This window comes from Leptodactylus fuscus, chromosome 2, assembly GCF_031893055.1.
Source record: "Leptodactylus fuscus isolate aLepFus1 chromosome 2, aLepFus1.hap2, whole genome shotgun sequence".
Classification (NCBI taxonomy): domain Eukaryota; kingdom Metazoa; phylum Chordata; class Amphibia; order Anura; family Leptodactylidae; genus Leptodactylus; species Leptodactylus fuscus.
Genome location: NC_134266.1, coordinates 165,629,311 through 165,646,805, shown reverse-complemented (window position 1 = coordinate 165,646,805; position 17,495 = coordinate 165,629,311). Strand labels below are relative to the sequence as shown.

Genomic DNA, 17,495 nt, shown 5'->3' with positions numbered 1-17,495 from the left:
ATACAAATGGAAAGTGTTCTATTTGTATCTGACATCCATTGATCCTGTGATTGATCAGTCTAATAGGCCTCCCAAGGGCAGTGTGAAATGAGCCTTACTTTCCAGCAGGGCATCAGAAAACGCATGTGCAATATATATAAGAAACAAAATAAAAACACATTACTTTTTGGTGACTTTATGAGTTTCAGGCCACTGAATGGCTGCAACAGTCCCAACTTTGGACTTTATGTAAAACAGTACACAATTATGATTAATGTAAGATGAGATTGTTGGTAAAATGGTTATCAAAATGCTGAAAGATTCATTATAAAAATACACACTACTGATATGAAACAGTTATTTTAAGTTTTTAAACCAAATACAAAGTTAGTATAACAATCAACTTTTTATGAGGAATTTTCCAATTGATATCAACATTGAGGTATTATAGAATATGTTTTCTAGCATATTAATTATACAAAAGAGTAGATGGTGGATAACAGTGAACTATTATATTTTATCAATTATTCATTGAGTTAAGTCACCCTAATCGAAAGTCGATATTTACTTTTAGTGAAGTAACTTTTTCAAGGGAGTCTGTCAGTACAGAATTTGACATTTCCTTGTAGAGTTTGTGACACTGTTTTCATATCTGCTTTTGTTATTTCAGATTGCAGCTCAGTTCCTGAGATATTCCTTGGTTTAGAAATATGTAAAATAGCTGAAAAAAGCTTTAGGGGTGTATAATGTGCAGTTTGGGCTTCTGTCAGGGGTCAAGATTACTGCCCTAACTCCCTTCAAGATCCGCCCCACACAGGATTAATAATAGCTAACTCCTCTTTCAGCTTTCTCATCCTCCTCAGCAAGCGCAGAACAGTGTGTACTGTGTTTGCCCACTGATGTCACCGTCCAACGGAAAAGCTGTACTACTTGCTTCAGAGAAAGCCAAAAGAGGAGAGAGCTGTCATTCACCCTGTGGGTGGCGGACGTTGGAGGGAGTTGGGAGCAGTAATCTTCATTGTTGACATAAACCCAAATTGCAAATGACACAACCCTAAAGCCATTTCAGGTACCTTGCATATCTCAGGAAAGGAGCTGTGGTCTTACAAAGGCAGATTTGAAAACAGTGTCACAAGCCCTACAAGGTACTGTGTTCAGTTTAATATCATATTTTGTGCTGGCAGATTCCTTTTAATTAATAGAAGCCTCAGTAAATAGGATTATATCAGACCACCTTATATTATGTTCACACTGGCATGTTTATAATGGTAGTCATTATGTTCCTGCAGATTCATCATACAACAGTTTCAAACAATGCCCCATGGACCCAATTGACTGAAAATTGGGATCAGTTTGGTTATCATCAAGGTTTCCAATATTTTGACTGTGCTACATGCCAATGCATGATAAACACCCTAATAGAACCAACACAGTCTAAATGGAGTTTGATGCTGAAGTGGGGTGTGAAATCCTTTGGCTGGGTACTAACTATTAATACCATAAAGGTAGAAAGTATCCTATAATAACCAATATGATGCCTTATGAACTTAAAAGACAGAAAATGCATTATTAATTATCATTATTAATTACTGGCCAAACTATTTAGAAAAATATCCTCATTACCATGCTCACTAGATAGCTGTTCTGCTTCCACAGATGCTGCCTTTGGAGTAACTCGAGTTCTTGTAGAGACTGGAATGCTGATTTTCTTTGGAACCTCAAAATACTGAGGCATACTTATTTCCACATCATAGTCAATTGTCTGGTGCTTTTTATATGTGGAAGAGAAAGATGAAGATCGTACTGAAGCTTTGATCTATAAAGAAAAAAAAAAGTTAAGTTTACAATGTTTCCTTTGAAATCTATGGGGTTCACTTACAGTTAACAAGGGATAAAAAAAAAATATTGGACATTGTAACTCTAAAGCTGGCCATACACATTAAATATCTAATGGCATATCAATGTGAGAAATTAGCTTAATGGTTCCCATTGCTTGTTCAATTGTTGATGGCAGGTAATATTATACATACTTATTTTTAACCACTTCCGGACCGCCCATAGACTATATACGTCTGGGAAGTGGTTGCCTAGTTCTGCCAGGACGTACCTGTACGTCCATCAGAACACAGCAGCTGCACGGAGATCGTGTAGCTGCTTTCACTAGGAGCCGGCTATAACTTCAGCCGGAGCTCCCAGAGAGAAGACAGGGCAGATTTATTACCTCCCCTACCTTCTCGATCGCTGTGTATACAGCACTCAATGAGCGTTGTATACACAGCTATGGACGCTGCCATAATTCAGCTGCCCTCTGACCCGGCGGACACGTGATCCGCCGGGAGCAGAGTCTCACAAGAGCTGCTGGGTCCTACAGGACTCAGATCAGCTCAGTAAGCTGTGTATACAGTGTGCAGGAGGCTGGATTCCTCCTGCATCTGGGGTTAAATGTAGCAGCCCCAGTTATAGGAGAAATCAGCCTCAAGTACAAAAAGATAAGTGATCAGATGTCCCCAAAGGTCTCTTATGACTTTATGGGGACACAATCTGGAAAAAAAAAAAATATATAATAAAAAAGTTTTAAAAAAATGTAAATAAAATAATAATAATAAAAAAAATAATACACTAATAAAACGCCGTTATTAAAGGTTATAGCCCCACCCCCGACGACACCATACAAAATAAAAATTACCGTAACGGAGAGGAAAAACTATATTATAAAGTTTTTCAGTGACACTTTTTTTTTTTTTATGTAGATTGTGAGCCCCACATAGAGCTCACAATGTACATTTTTTTCCCTATCAGTATGTCTTTTTGGAATATGGGATGGAAATCCATGCAGACACGGGGAGAACATACAAACTCCTTGCAGATGGTTTTTTGCCCTTGGTGGGATTTGAACACCAGGACTCCAGCGCTGCAAGGCTGCAGTGCTAACCACTGAGCCACTGTGTGGCCCCTTCAGTGACACTTTGTGTTATTAAATTTAAAAGAAAAAAAATTGAAAACCAGACACAATTTCCCTCCTATTTTGTTTATATTTTCCCAGATATAAAAAAAATTAAAACACATTCGAAAATAAAGATAACATAAAAATAAAGCCCTATGTGTCCCCGAAAAAAAGACGCAAAAATTAGTTGACTGAGACATACGGGAAAAATGTTACAGCCCTCAAAACCGCACATACAAAATAAACCTAAAATGTGTCTGGTCCTGGACCACAAATTGGCCCGGTACTGAAGTGGTTAACTAAACATTGTCTTTTGGTCTCTTCACCCAATACAATCTGGTTATGTGGTCTTGAGGCCAATTGTTGTTTATCACTGCCAATGCTCTTTGTAAAGTATACTCAGTTCCCCAGCATATTTATATAACCATGGTTAAAACTACTGGTATATCAGTTAAGGGTCTCAGGGCCAGACATACTAAATTAAAATTTGCCATAATTTATTGTAATCATTTAGATGACTACAAAACTCATACATAACCAGCAATAAGGTGATGCCTGCTGACTCTGCTTACACTACTCAATAAATAAGTAGTCATCTCTTATCTCTGGGTCTCTCTCACACATATATACCTACTCTCTAGTAGTAGGTATGTATCATAGGGGACCCCAGATCCTGAAAGGGTCCCATGACACATATAATATAGCACTATTCTAAACGGAGACAGGGTAAAGAAGGGCCCCATTACTGATTTTGCAGTATTGAATATAGTGTATATTATGTATAGTTGTATATGACAAATATTTGCACATTGCAATTGTTAGGGCGGGTTCACATCTGCGCCTGGTCTCCGTTTTGTGGGTTTCTGTCTTCTGCCCGAGAAACTGAACAGAAGACGGAAACCCGGCAGTCAGTGTCTGCCCGTGAGTGTCTTCTTGTCTCCGTGGCAAAAACATTTTTTTTTAACCAGACGCAAAGTCCTGCATGTCCAACTTTGTGTTTAGTTAAAAAAATCTGTTTCGCCGCAGAGAGGCAGAAGACGCTCACGGGTGGTCACTTTGCAAACCCATTCAAATGAATGGATTTGAAAACTGCCGGTTTCCATCTCCTGTCCAGTTTCTGGGGCAGAAGACGGAAACCTGCAAAGTGGAGACCAGGCGCAGGTGTGAACCTGCCCTTAACTAAAGATCACAATAAGATTGCACCTAACAATACATTACAAAATGTATATTTTCAAAACTATACCACATCACACCAACTTGTACTCCCAATGCCATCCTGAAAAATTAATAATGCATTCTTAGCAGAGTTTCACTGTATGATGGTCATTTTTGTGGAGATAAAGTAGACCATTCGAAACAGAACAGTTGTATTGCATAATGCATTGTCTCACATTAGCATTTTCGTAGCTGCTATACAAATAAAATGAATACATTTGAAGGCTCATAACTAATTTCCATGCAGCCACCTTTCACATTGTAATTATTGTAAAGCCATTTTGACCTTTAAAACACTTGAAAAATATGACCAATATAAGCCTGTGGCAGCGCAATAAATAAACAAATAGACATAAATGAATTAGATGAGCTTTAGTCATTACTGCAGAATGTGTGTCAGTGCCCTTTGCGGCTGGCATTCATAGATACATAGCTGGGTAAATGTGCCTGTCTATCTGATACAGATGTTATTCTTCAATTTTCGTCATAACTTTCGGGACTAGAAAGCTTACACCACTACTAGCAGAGCAGGCAGGTTGTATGATTTGTTGTAATACAAATTCATGAGTAGTAGATAGATAAATTATGAATATGTCAGAGACTCCCAATTGTGCTCAACTGGCCATACACACTGGCCTATGGTAGCCGGCCAACTTATAGACTGTCTACATTAATTTTTGTTCATTAAATTAATTTCCTACAAAGAATTGTCTGAAATTTTGTAGTTTAGTACACTGCTTCAGCAATAAAACTAGATCATTTTAGAACATTTACAAAAACTATTGAAAAGGGAAATATTTGTTTGCATATTCTCCCTATTTTTCTCTAGTACACTTGATATATTCTACAAAAATGTACAATAGTGTATGAGGTTTGGTCTGATCAGAGACAATATGTGGCAGTTCCATGCACCCCCATAATACAGCTGAAACTTCAGCCAGCCAGGATGCTGCAGAGGAAATGTAGGATTACACGGCGGTCATTCAGATGATTGACTGCTAAAGGCAGATCTCTCCTTCCTTGGTTTTCCTTTCAGCTGCTCAAGATATTCTGAGATGACTGGATAAGATAACAATTTATATAATTCTGTGCTGGTGGTGATTTTTTTTTTTTCAAACTGGTCATCATGAGCCACTTATTTTGGGGAATCTTGGGTTAAGAGGAAGGTATGGAAAGACACAAAGACGACTGTCTGCCAGATTGGAAGATGCTTATACAGGATGGCTCACTGTTCTCATAGAGGGGAATCCACAGTCTGATAGGACATATACATGCAGATTGGCTTCATGAGATACAGTATAACTCCTATCATTTACATCTCATGACTTGACCTTAGTATTTGTTTCAGTAAAACACAAGGACTGATAAGTGCCATAGGGGAAAGGAGCTGAAGTGAATGGCCAGTATTGTTGCAGATTTTGTTGCGTTTTTTTGAGCCAAAGCCAGGAGAGGATTGAGAAGAAGGTAGAAGTATAAGAACTTCCTATATATTTCCTATTCCTTTTGTAGCCATTCTTGGCTTTGCTTCAAAAAAAATCTGCAACAAAAAGAACTGCGTTTCCACAATGTGGGACCTTAGCCTTGCAGTACTTCTTTCTCTGAATGTTTTGTGCAGAAACTACACGGACCTCATTATAATCTATGGAGTCCGTGGGGTTTCTTAGGTAACCGATTTTTAATACATATAGGTTTCTGTTCCCAAGCGGACTCCTTGAACATAAACCCAAACACTGATGTGAACCAGGGTTCACATGCATTTGGGAAACAGCCAATACCCAGGTTTCAGTTTTCAAGATGAGTACATGTGAAAGAACTAGCACCCAAGTACCACTAAATATAGCCACTAGTAGAATTATAGGAAGTCTGAAGCCTTAAAGGGGTATTCCCATGTACATGATTATATCTATGTTTGTAGATAATTAAAAGTTAAACATTTTTTGCAAATATAAGTAATTAAAAATTCTGCAACGTTTTAAAGATTTTCTCTAACTTTCTTAGTGGTAACAGTTTGTTAGCTTGATCGGTTGCCAATGGTTATGACTAGAGATGAGCGAACACTAAAATGTTCGAGGTTCGAAATTCGATTCGAACAGCCGCTCACTGTTCGAGTGTTCGAATGGGTTTCGAACCCCATTATAGTCTATGGGGAACATAAACTCGTTAAGGGGGAAACCCAAATTCGTGTCTGGAGGGTCACCAAGTCCACTATGACACCCCAGGAAATGATACCAACACCCTGGAATGACACTGGGACAGCAGGGGAAGCATGTCTGGGGGCATAAAAGTCACTTTATTTCATGGAAATCCCTGTCAGTTTGCGATTTTCGCAAGCTAACTTTTCCCCATAGAAATGCATTGGCCAGTGCTGATTGGCCAGAGTACGGAACTCGACCAATCAGCGCTGGCTCTGCTGGAGGAGGCGGAGTCTAAGATCGCTCCACACCAGTCTCCATTCAGGTCCGACCTTAGGCTCCACCTCCTCCAGCAGAGCCAGCGCTGATTGGCCGAATTCCGTACTCTGGCCAATCAGCGCTGGCCAATGCATTCTATTAGCCCGATGAAGTAGAGCTGAATGTGTGTGAGAAGCACACACATTCAGCACTGCTTCATCACGCCAATACAATGCATTAGCCAGTGCTGATTGGCCAGAGTACGGAATTCGGCCAATCAGCGCTGGCTCTGCTGGAGGAGGTGGAGTCTAAGGTCGGACCTGAATGGAGACTGGTGTGGAGCGATCTTAGACTCCGCCTCCTCCAGCAGAGCCAGCGCTGATTGGCCGAATTCCGTACTCTGGCCAATCAGCGCTGGCCAATGCATTCTATTAGCCCGATGAAGTAGAGCTGAATGTGTGTGCTAAGCACACACATTCAGCACTGCTTCATCACGCCAATACAATGCATTAGCCAGTGCTGATTGGCCAGAGTACGGAATTCGGCCAATCAGCGCTGGCTCTGCTGGAGGAGGCGGAGTCTAAGGTCGGACCTGAATGGAGACTGGTGTGGAGCGATCTTAGACTCCGCCTCCTCCAGCAGAGCCAGAGCTGATTGGCCGAATTCCGTACTCTGGCCAATCAGCGCTGGCCAATGCATTCTATTAGCTTGATGAAGCAGAGTGTGCACAAGGGTTCAAGCGCACCCTCGGCTCTGATGTAGCAGAGCCGAGGGTGCACAAGGGTTCAAGTGCACCCTCGGCTCTGATGTAGGAGAGCCGAGGGTGCGCTTGAACCCTTGTGCAGCCTCGGCTCTGCTACATCAGAGCCGAGGGTGCGCTTGAACCCTTGTGCACACTCTGCTTCATCAAGCTAATAGAATGCATTGGCCAGCACTGATTGGCCAGAGTACGGAATTCGGCCAATCAGCGCTGGCCAATGCATCCCTATGGGAAAAAGTTTATCTCACAAAAATCACAATTACACACCCGATAGAGCCCCAAAAAGTTATTTTTAATAACATTCCCCCCTAAATAAAGGTTATCCCTAGCTATCCCTGCCTGTACAGCTATCCCTGTCTCATAGTCACAAAGTTCACATTCTCATATGACCCGGATTTGAAATCCACTATTCGTCTAAAATGGAGGTCACCTGATTTCGGCAGCCAATGACTTTTTCCAATTTTTTTCAATGCCCCCGGTGTCGTAGTTCCTGTCCCACCTCCCCTGCGCTGTTATTGGTGCAAAAAAGGCGCCAGGGAAGGTGGGAGGGGAATCGAATTTTGGCGCACTTTACCACACGGTGTTCGATTCGATTCGAACATGGCGAACACCCTGATATCCGATCGAACATGTGTTCGATAGAACACTGTTCGCTCATCTCTAGTTATGACCACTAATGCAGAAACTTTCTATGGTCTGGGTCTTGTCAGGAACCCAGCTATGATTTTCTTATTGTAGCTGGGGTATCAGGTGGGGACACTACATGTATCAGAAGATATCCCAGCCACAATAAGGAAATCATGGCTGATTTTCTGATCTTAGATAGTTCCTGCATTCATGGTCGTTTCCACTGGCAACCGATCAAGACAACAAGACTGTGATCGCAAGATATTTAGAGAAAACCTTTAAAACTCTGCAAAATGTTCAATTACTTATATTTGCAAAACTGTTTAACTTTTAATTATCTACAATTAAAAAAAAAAAAAGTATGTACATGGGAATAGCCCTGTAAGTGTAGGACTGACTAACATATAATAATTCTATATCCACCCTCTCTTTTATCCTAGAGCAGCAAGAAAAGAGTGGTTGTCTGTTGATAACTGTTAACAAGAGGGTATTTAAACGGATGAAATCCACCCCCTTACACAGTTGAAGCCTTAAGTGTAGGACTGACCAGAAGTCACAATTCAAAACATGACTTGTACTTACTTTGGGGTATAATTGCAGAATCCTCAATAAACCATTTTCATTTATTTTTCAATGTCAAACAATCCCTTGGAGCTAATGCATAAAACTCTTCAGAAACGCCTCAAATAAAATCTAGAGACCCAAAAGACCCGTGTGATTCTTCATTTTTTACACAGACATACCTCTTCAATATTGTCACTTGTTGAAGCTACTGCAGCTCGAACACTGCTGCTCTCCAATGTGCCAGTAACTTTTCTACGTTCATACTCTAGCCATGACATCTGCATCTGAGCTGCAAGTGCCAAAGCCTTCTCTCTTCTTCCATTCACCAATGGAATTTTCAGGTCTTCCTCCAGGATACTATCTTCTTTGCATTTAAAATAGCATATGTTCTGTGACCCTGTGTTACATGAAATATTGAAAAAAATGTGGTATACAGATTAAAGAACTAAAACAAACACCTTGCACTGAAGTGATCTATTCAGTGGTTCAGTCTGCCTGTTAACCATAGACCATGCAGCAAACAGATGAATTCTAAATTCTTTCTGACAGGAATATGTCTAAACAACATATGAATGATAATGACTAATAACGATAAACACTATACAGTAATATAGTATAGAAGAAAAAAAGAAAGCTTATAGCTTACCACCTTCCTTTGGCTTGTCGATTTCAAGTAACCTGGGTGCACGATCCAAACCTCAGACTAAGGCTTGTGTATAGGTACAGACAAAATGAATTGATAGAAGGATCCGCTCTACCAGGAATATTTCTTTAAAAAATAACTTTTAATCCATAATGATTAAAAAACACTCCATAGACAGGAACAAAAGTGCAAAAGTAGGAAAAAAGTGATTAAAACCGCATAGGTTTCATTGTGGCTGACATGTTTCGACACGTCTGTGTCTTACTCATAGCCCAATCTAGATTGGGCTATGAGTAAGACACAGACGTGTCGAAACATGTCAGCCACAATGAAACCTATGCGGTTTTAATCACTTTTTTCCTACTTTTGCACTTTTGTTCCTGTCTATGGAGTGTTTTTTAATCATTATGGATTAAAAGTTATTTTGGTACTATTCCGTTATCGGGCCAGCAGCAGCGCATTTCAGCACCAGCTTTCGGGACAGCAGTTCAGTTCAGCAGCGGGAATTACAATGACATCCGAGGACTGCTGGCCCGATGCTTGTGCCCAGTAGCCAGTACATCAATGACCCCCCCTCCATCTCCTCCTCCTTCCAGTGCTGCCCCCCAGCTCTCCTTACATCTACCCCGTACCCTCTCCCCGCCACATGACTAAGCCGATGCTGGCCCGATGATAGAGGCCGTGCTTGTGTGTAGTAGGCAGTACATCGATCGATGCCCTCATCCTCCTCTTCCTTCCAGTGCTGCCCCCCAGCTCTTCTTACATCTGCCCCGTACCCTCTCCCTGTAATAGGCCTCACCGTAAATCTTGAGCAATGAATGCTACTAGATAGCCGCCGGACGCTGCAGAAAGTTTGTCCCTCCGGCTCGCTGTAGCTCACCGTTCCTATAGTCGGCGTGTTTCTTGTCAGGGCCTGGATTGAGCCCCGGTGTCTTTCCTTTCGGTCTCGGTACTAGCGCTGAGGTGAGGCCTAGTCGTGTGGCGGGGAGAGGGTACGGGGAAGATGTAAGGAGAGCTGGGGGGCAGCACTGGCAGGAGGAGAAGGATGGGGGAGGGGGGTCATCGATGTACTGGTTACTGGGCACAAGCATCGGGCCAGCAGTCCTCGGATGTCATTGTAATTCCCGCTGCTGAACTGCTGTCCCGAAAGCTGCTGCTGAACTGCGCTGCTGCTGGCCCGATAACGGAATAGTACCGTTATTTTTTAAAGAAATATTCCTGGTAGAGCGGATCCTTCTATCAATTCATTTTGTCAGTAATATAGTATATACATGGAGATTAAACCAAGTAAGGATTCTATAGTGAAATAATGATATACTGTATGAAGGTGTCATTTAAGCATTACAATAGATTTAACCAAGTTGAATTCTCATTACAACTACAATAATCAAGGATGCCAACTGCATGAATATAAAACTATACATAAATCACTTTTTATCCATCAAAAAATGTTTTGGTATACAGTTTTAAGTTCACCTCTGCGTTATGCTAGGTTCACACTAGAGTTTGGGTCCACGTGTGAGTTTGGACCCAGTCTGCTTAAAAAACAGTTACCCGAGGAAACCCACAGACTCCATAGACTATAATGGGGCAAGTCAGGATTCCACATGGGGCTAATTCCACTGAAAAATTATACTGAGCACCAAACCTTTTCCATTACGAAAATAAGATATATATAAGATTTTGTGCTTTGTATATTTTTTCAGCGGTATTAGCATAGTCAATTGTTATGATCCTAGAGCTCCACCTTGTTCCCTTTGTATATATGATCTGGAGAGGTAGGTATATCGTTCATGCGCTGGCCTTGCGATGTCCACAGGCACTCTTGTGGTCGCGTTATGGGTCCACATCATTTGACGCAGCCTGTCATACCCACACTGTGGACCGTGCTGTGCCATTAATCATGTGCCCTATACTGTATATAGCTCTTCTGTGTTGGATTATGTACACCTCCTGACAAAGTCATGATGGGTGAAACGCATTGAAGTGTTTCACCAAACTTTTTTTTTGTATCGGGGCTCCTATAGTCTTACATTTACTACATAAACCACAGCAAAATCTGCAACAAAAAAGCTGCATTTTCACAACATGGGGCCTCCATCTAATGTTGGTTTTACAAAAGGTATGCAATACCTGATTTATAGATAAACGTTGTAATATAGGAGGTAAATAATAGAATAGGATGATGAGCCGATGAGCTGATTAAATTATGATGCACACAACATGACTAATAGAGATATATCATTTATAATGGAAATGCATTTCTAACTCTAGGAAGGATAAAGTCATTTCTAAATATAGTCCATTGAATAACATTATGAGGGATTAACACTGCTTCTTTTATCTCATGTATAGAAAGCGGATTATAACTATAACTGCAAAACACTTACCACTAATTTGTTAATTATTGTAATCAGCCAGTTGTTTCATGTATCAAAAATAGAATAACATTGTGATAACAATGGAGCTCCCTGCGAATTTAAAGGTGTTGTCCAATTCAATTTTATTGATTTCAGTATAAGTCACCAATAAGAGCTCAGTGGGAATCCAACAAGTGGGATCCTGGGTATCTGAGCACCACTGAATTCCTACAGGAATTTTAATAAGAAAAACTAATCTGCACACCATGCAAAATTGCAGAAAAGATTGTAAATACAGAAATTGTAGCAGCACATGACTCATTGTCGTATGCAACACAATTGCATGCAAAATTGGCTGGTATTTTGTGCAACTGTGTATTGCACCGCAGCATGATGAATGTCACATGCAACATCACGGAAATGAATGGCTCTTTTGTTATGCAACTTTAGTGCAAATTTAAGTTGCGTGACAAATGTCGGCGTATAGCACTATCCAAAATATGCGCAAGAGTAATCAGACTATGTGTGATATAGATAAATTTAGTGCAAATTATTATAACCAAAACAGAGTATATTTATAGCACTGTCAGTGATGGCACAGTAATGTAATGTAATACAATGTAATACATCTCACAACTCTTTGCAATTGATTAGAGATAACCCTTTATATGCTGCAGTCTATAGAGACTGACAATCATTGTAATACCAATGAGCCATCATTGCCACTAGAGTGTAATATACTCCTTTGCCTACCTAATATGCAATCTGTCAGAATAACATGGACAGGAATAGTGCATTACAAAACAAGAGTACTTCAATGTACTGCATGAACAGTAGGGTTGAGCGATCGTGTTCGGAAAAGATCGGATTCTGATCGGCGATCGAGAAAATTTGACGATCGCCATCGGAATTCCGAACACAATCTTTTTATGTGGGATCGAGATCGGTGATTTTTCCCACAATGCATTGCTTAGCCTTCACACTGAGTATACGCTGTATATTCAGTGTGAAGGCTCCGCTGCAGTTCCATAGGAATGAATGGAGGCAGCCGACACACAGCCTTAACCCAGCCAGCTGCCTCCATTCATTCGAATGGAAGGCTAAACTAAATCTCTAGCAGCTACTTACCTCTAAAGATGGCTGCTCCAGTGCCCTCCTTCTTCTTGCCTCGCTGCCCCGCCTCCCAGGTTAGTCTTTAAAGCGCTAGGTAGGCGGGGCTTGTGGCTTAGAGTGTGGGCAGGTACAGGGCGGGGAGACGTCTCCCCTCCCAGTACCCGCCCACACTCTCTTAACCCGCCCACACTCTCCTAACCTGGCAGGGAGGGGGCAGCGAAGGAAGAAAAGCAGCGTGGAGCAGCGGCGAGGCGAAGAATGAAGGCACGGGGCACAGGACCAGCCATCTCTGGAGGTAAGTGGACACCAGGGGGTAGGATTGCTTTTAAAATCCGATGTCTGATTTAAAAAAAAATCCCATTGACTTGCATTGGGATTGGAATTGGGATCGAGATCGGGTTCGGATTTTAAAATCGATCCTGAAAAGTCAAGATCGGCTCAACCCTAATGAACAGTCAAAAAAGTAAAGATGAAATTCTCTAAGAGGAGAGAGTCCACAGAGGGTCAGATATCAGCAGAGTGTGTCCTCAAATCTCACATATGCACTGGTGTTTCCTGTACCCTGGACATACTCAGCGAAGTCAGGTGGACGAGCCCTGGTTTCATGTGTGCATTGAGCATGCAATAGGGACAGTGGGGCAGGGGGAGGTAGTGAGGAAGTTTTTTTTCAAGGTTACCACATTAGAGCTCTCAAGATTGAAGCAGATGTAACCAACCGAGCACTATTTAAAAAGCACTGAAGGAAAAAAACACGGTGACAACGCAATTTTTTTCTAAGCTCTTTTCACAGAAAGTCCACAGAGGTTTCCTCTGTGGATTTTCTGTTTCCATTATACCTATAGGAAAACCGCAGGCATTTCCTTAGGTATAATTGACATGCTGCAATTTCCAAAACTGAAACATATTTTTGTGCAATGTGTGGATGGGATTCACCAGGAACTGTAAAACGCCATTTGGGGCCCTATCCTGTAGAAGGCGTCAACAGCAGACAGGTGGGATTTCAGAACTCAATTTGACATCAGACCATTTCTAGCACATCAAACACATAATAATGGGCATGAAAACTGCACTTCTGGCATGACTGTTTTATTAAGGGGCCCATCCAGATGACCAGAGGGATAATCTGCATCAAGGCATGTGCTGTGTCCTGAGTTATAACTTGTTTTCTTACAATATCAGTCTTTTCACTGATTTTAGACACAAGAATGCCTCTTGAAAAACACTATAGCCAGGTGGTGATGGTTCAATACATGTCATCCATGTGATTGGTTCCCTTACAATCTCCATATTCTCACTGTAGTTATGAACTTTTAGCATTTTTCTTCCATTGGTTCTAAGAAGTTGACTCTGTGGTATTATTAGATTAATTCTTAATATTAATATCATACAATCATAAATTATAAGTTTTAATTATTAAATAATAGAAATTGAGCAATTAATTATTTTAAACATACTGCATCTGGATATACTACTGGACTCAAAGTTACCAAAGCTCTAAATCCACAGATTCATTTTTATTTAATTGATCTAGCCTTAGAATTAATGTCTTGATTCTTTCAATACTAAAATCTTCTGACGAAATTCCAGGATTAAGCCACTTGCTGTAGTTATTAATGTGATGATAACACAATTTTGTACATTTATAGGTCATGCTCTGTTTTGATGTTACAACACTGGGGAATTTATTAAACTGGTGTAGATGGAAGTAGTTTGAACACATCTTTAGAGAGAGGCTCCTTTTGTGCCAAAGATGTGGGACTTTTTGCACCCTGCTTGCCACTTTTCATGAAAGTGGCAAGCAGAACTCAGAATTCAGAACTATCATAAAGGACATACAGACACCAGAATAAAATTGAATTCATGCATGGATCACATCACATTGCTCAGTCAAATACTGACTAAAGTTACACATATAAATAGATGCAGTGACACAGGGAAAGGCTAGAGGAAGTAAGCAGGTCCAGACATTAATTGTTAGGATTTCAACCAAGGGACTTTGGTCTCCCAGGCTGTATCTTTTCCAACAGAGCTATTCAGGATAGCTCCTGTGCCAATCTGAAGCCTAGTTCCCTGTGCCTCTAGTTTCAGTAACCGCCTCTCTGGTTTGTTCCACCCTGTTCTCTTATTGAACATCCTATTTAAACCTGGCCTTGTACTTCCTGCCTTGTGAGATTATTGTGCTCTCAGCCTGTAATTTAGCTAGTCTCTCCTGTTCTGCTGCTAATACTGTTGCTCATCTTGTGCATCGACCACTGGCTTCCTATGGTATTTGCCTTCTCCTCTAATTCTGACACTCATCTTATGTATTGACCATTGGCTTCTTTGTGACTACTTTATCAGCCTTGCAGTTACCCCAAGTAATAGCAACTTAAGACTCCGAAACAGACCCAGACTTTTACACTAATAATTAAATAGACAGGAGCAGTAACAGAGCAGACCTAGCTAACTTGCAAATAGAGTTAATAATGTAATGCACCCATAGATCGTCAAAAACAAATATTAGGAAAAAAGTGCACTAAAATATAACTTTTAATAATATTGATCAAAAGCTCACTGACCATAGGATATAGGAATGGTATAAAAATGACTGGGCTAAATTACATGTGTGGCTAATTTGTTGAACTGTAACATATAGTAAATGTCCGGGTGTAGACATTTCAACGGGAGATCTTCCTAACAATTAATGGCTAATTAATAATATTGTAAAGCCATTCTGTGGGGGCAGCCCACTTAGTCTTGAACAACACGGACAGAACACACACTTATACTGAGCCTGCAACTCACGGACCCAGCACTGAAACAGTCAGCTTGTAGCCAGGAAAATGGTTCACTGGCTAAGATGTACACACACAATCACACTAATGACACACTCGGCCACTATAAGCCGTCTGACGCGTTTCTCCGGTAAAATATCGGTTCATCAGAGGTAAATGCACTTATAATATGGCCTAACCAGTGTTACTCGTGTCATGGGATAACACCGGACTAACAAAATAAGCTCTATGTGTCCTGAGCGCACGGCCAGCTGTAATGTATGGCAGCTATACATCACAGCCGGCCATGCGCTCAGGACATATAAGAGCATATTTGTTAGTTCTTGCTAATTCTGTGTTAAGAAAACAACACACAGGCCTTACAGAAATCACTATCAAAATGGTATCAAAATTGAAAATGATAGGATCATACATGTATGAGGCGTAACTATATCTCCTCAAAAGGAATATGCATTTACTGAATCAATCAACACTTACAATTAAATGGATTATTAACCTTTACAAAGTTGAAAATACTAAAAATGCAACTCATGAGTGGTGCAACGTTCAGCATATAAACCCAGGAGCAGGGAACAAACTAATCTGCGTGGGCCCCAGCAGCTAGACCCAAGCTTAAAGGGGTTGTCCAACAACACCTTAAAAGACTAAGAAAGGTTAAACATAACAAAAAGAAAAAAAAAATCATTCTCACCTGTCCCCAAGTCTCCAGTATCATCCCCCACTGTTCATTCATGTGCCACTGTTCAAGCCACCGTTGGAAATCCTGCGCCACATGTGCTCACTGAGGCCAGTCAGTGGCTTCAGTGGCCACAGGAAATGTATGGTGATGTGCGGCGGTGGACACTGTAGGGCTGGGACAGGTGAGTGGTTTTTTTTTTGGTTTTTTTTGTTATGCTTCACCTTCCCTGGCCTTTATTGGGATTGCTGTAATTCCTAGACAAACCCTTTAAAAGAGGCCATCAATTTTGCAACGGGGGATATCCCATTTAATTTTCTTACTTTATAAATAATGAATAAGTTGTGCCTACCTGGATTTCCATTCTTCATGTGGAAAACATTTGGGCTGGTTACAGGACAGAAGGCAGAAGGTAGAGGAGGAGTACCTGTTCCTTCAATAATGTATACAAAGTCGCCAATCTAAAATAAATGTGAAGGGAAAAACAAGTTTGCACATTATAATTGCTATCACTGAGTTATTTCTCTTATATAATAACATAGCTTATAATGCTTATGATAACTATAGTTCATATTCATACAATATTATAACCTGAAGAAAGGTAACTCAAGCAGCTTGTTTGTAAGCAGAGCAATGTAACATGTGGATTGTGCTGCTTTCATGTATATTCTTACTGTTTTTTATTTTCAAATACGTGAATTTATTCCATTATTCCACATATATTCCTATTTATGCACACTACTTACATTAATGAATACTGTTGTTTTGCTGGAAACAGTGAAAGAAATGGTTAAATAGGACCAAATAATTTGGAAAACATAATGTAAAGTAAATATAAAGTTGCATCAAATCCTTTATACTTTCTTTGACAAAATGTTATTGAAAAGGTTAATTGGTGGAATCCAGTTTAATGTTAGGAAAAAGAGTTATTTTTAGCTAAGTAAAAAGTAATATACAAAAGATTAAGTGGAAGATATTGATTCCATATTGATTATCTGTAATCTCCGTAGCTATGGCTAAACAGAGAAGTGGCGTTATCTGTAATGTAATGAAACACTGGGAGCCGTCTCATCTCTCTAATCAAGCTGTCCAAGAAGTTTTCCACTCTTACTCGCACCATGTACATAGAATTTGACAGCCCTTTTCTGAATGATTAATAGTAGCTTTCACATTAAAGATCGGAAATAATTTTTCACACTGAAGACTTCTAGATGAACTTTACTAAGTTAAAGATTTTTCTAAGTGGCCAAAACTATAATTGCATCCTGTACCCATGGTATGATAAGGTATTGAGATTCAGCGGCTATACAGTGTGAAAAAAGTATTTAGTCAACCACCAATTGTATAAGTTCTCCCATTTAAAAAGATGAGAGAGGCGTCTAATTTGACATCATAGGTAGACCTCAACTATGAGAGACAAAATGAGAAAACAAATCCAGAAAATCACATT

The 17,495-nt window shown here is 40.4% G+C and overlaps 1 protein-coding gene across 1 annotated transcript in view; it reads right to left on the bottom strand.

Moving 5' to 3' along the window:
- CFAP47 (cilia and flagella associated protein 47) overlaps positions 1 to 17,495 on the bottom strand; it is a 478,593-nt gene that overhangs the window by 209,930 nt on the left and 251,168 nt on the right. Inside the window, exons 44-46 of the mRNA XM_075265004.1 lie at positions 16,398 to 16,506; positions 8,659 to 8,876; positions 1,603 to 1,795 (exon numbers count right to left, since the gene is read on the bottom strand). Coding sequence (XP_075121105.1) covers positions 1,603 to 1,795; positions 8,659 to 8,876; positions 16,398 to 16,506 — 520 coding nt within the window. The remainder of the gene's footprint in view (positions 1 to 1,602; positions 1,796 to 8,658; positions 8,877 to 16,397; positions 16,507 to 17,495) is intronic.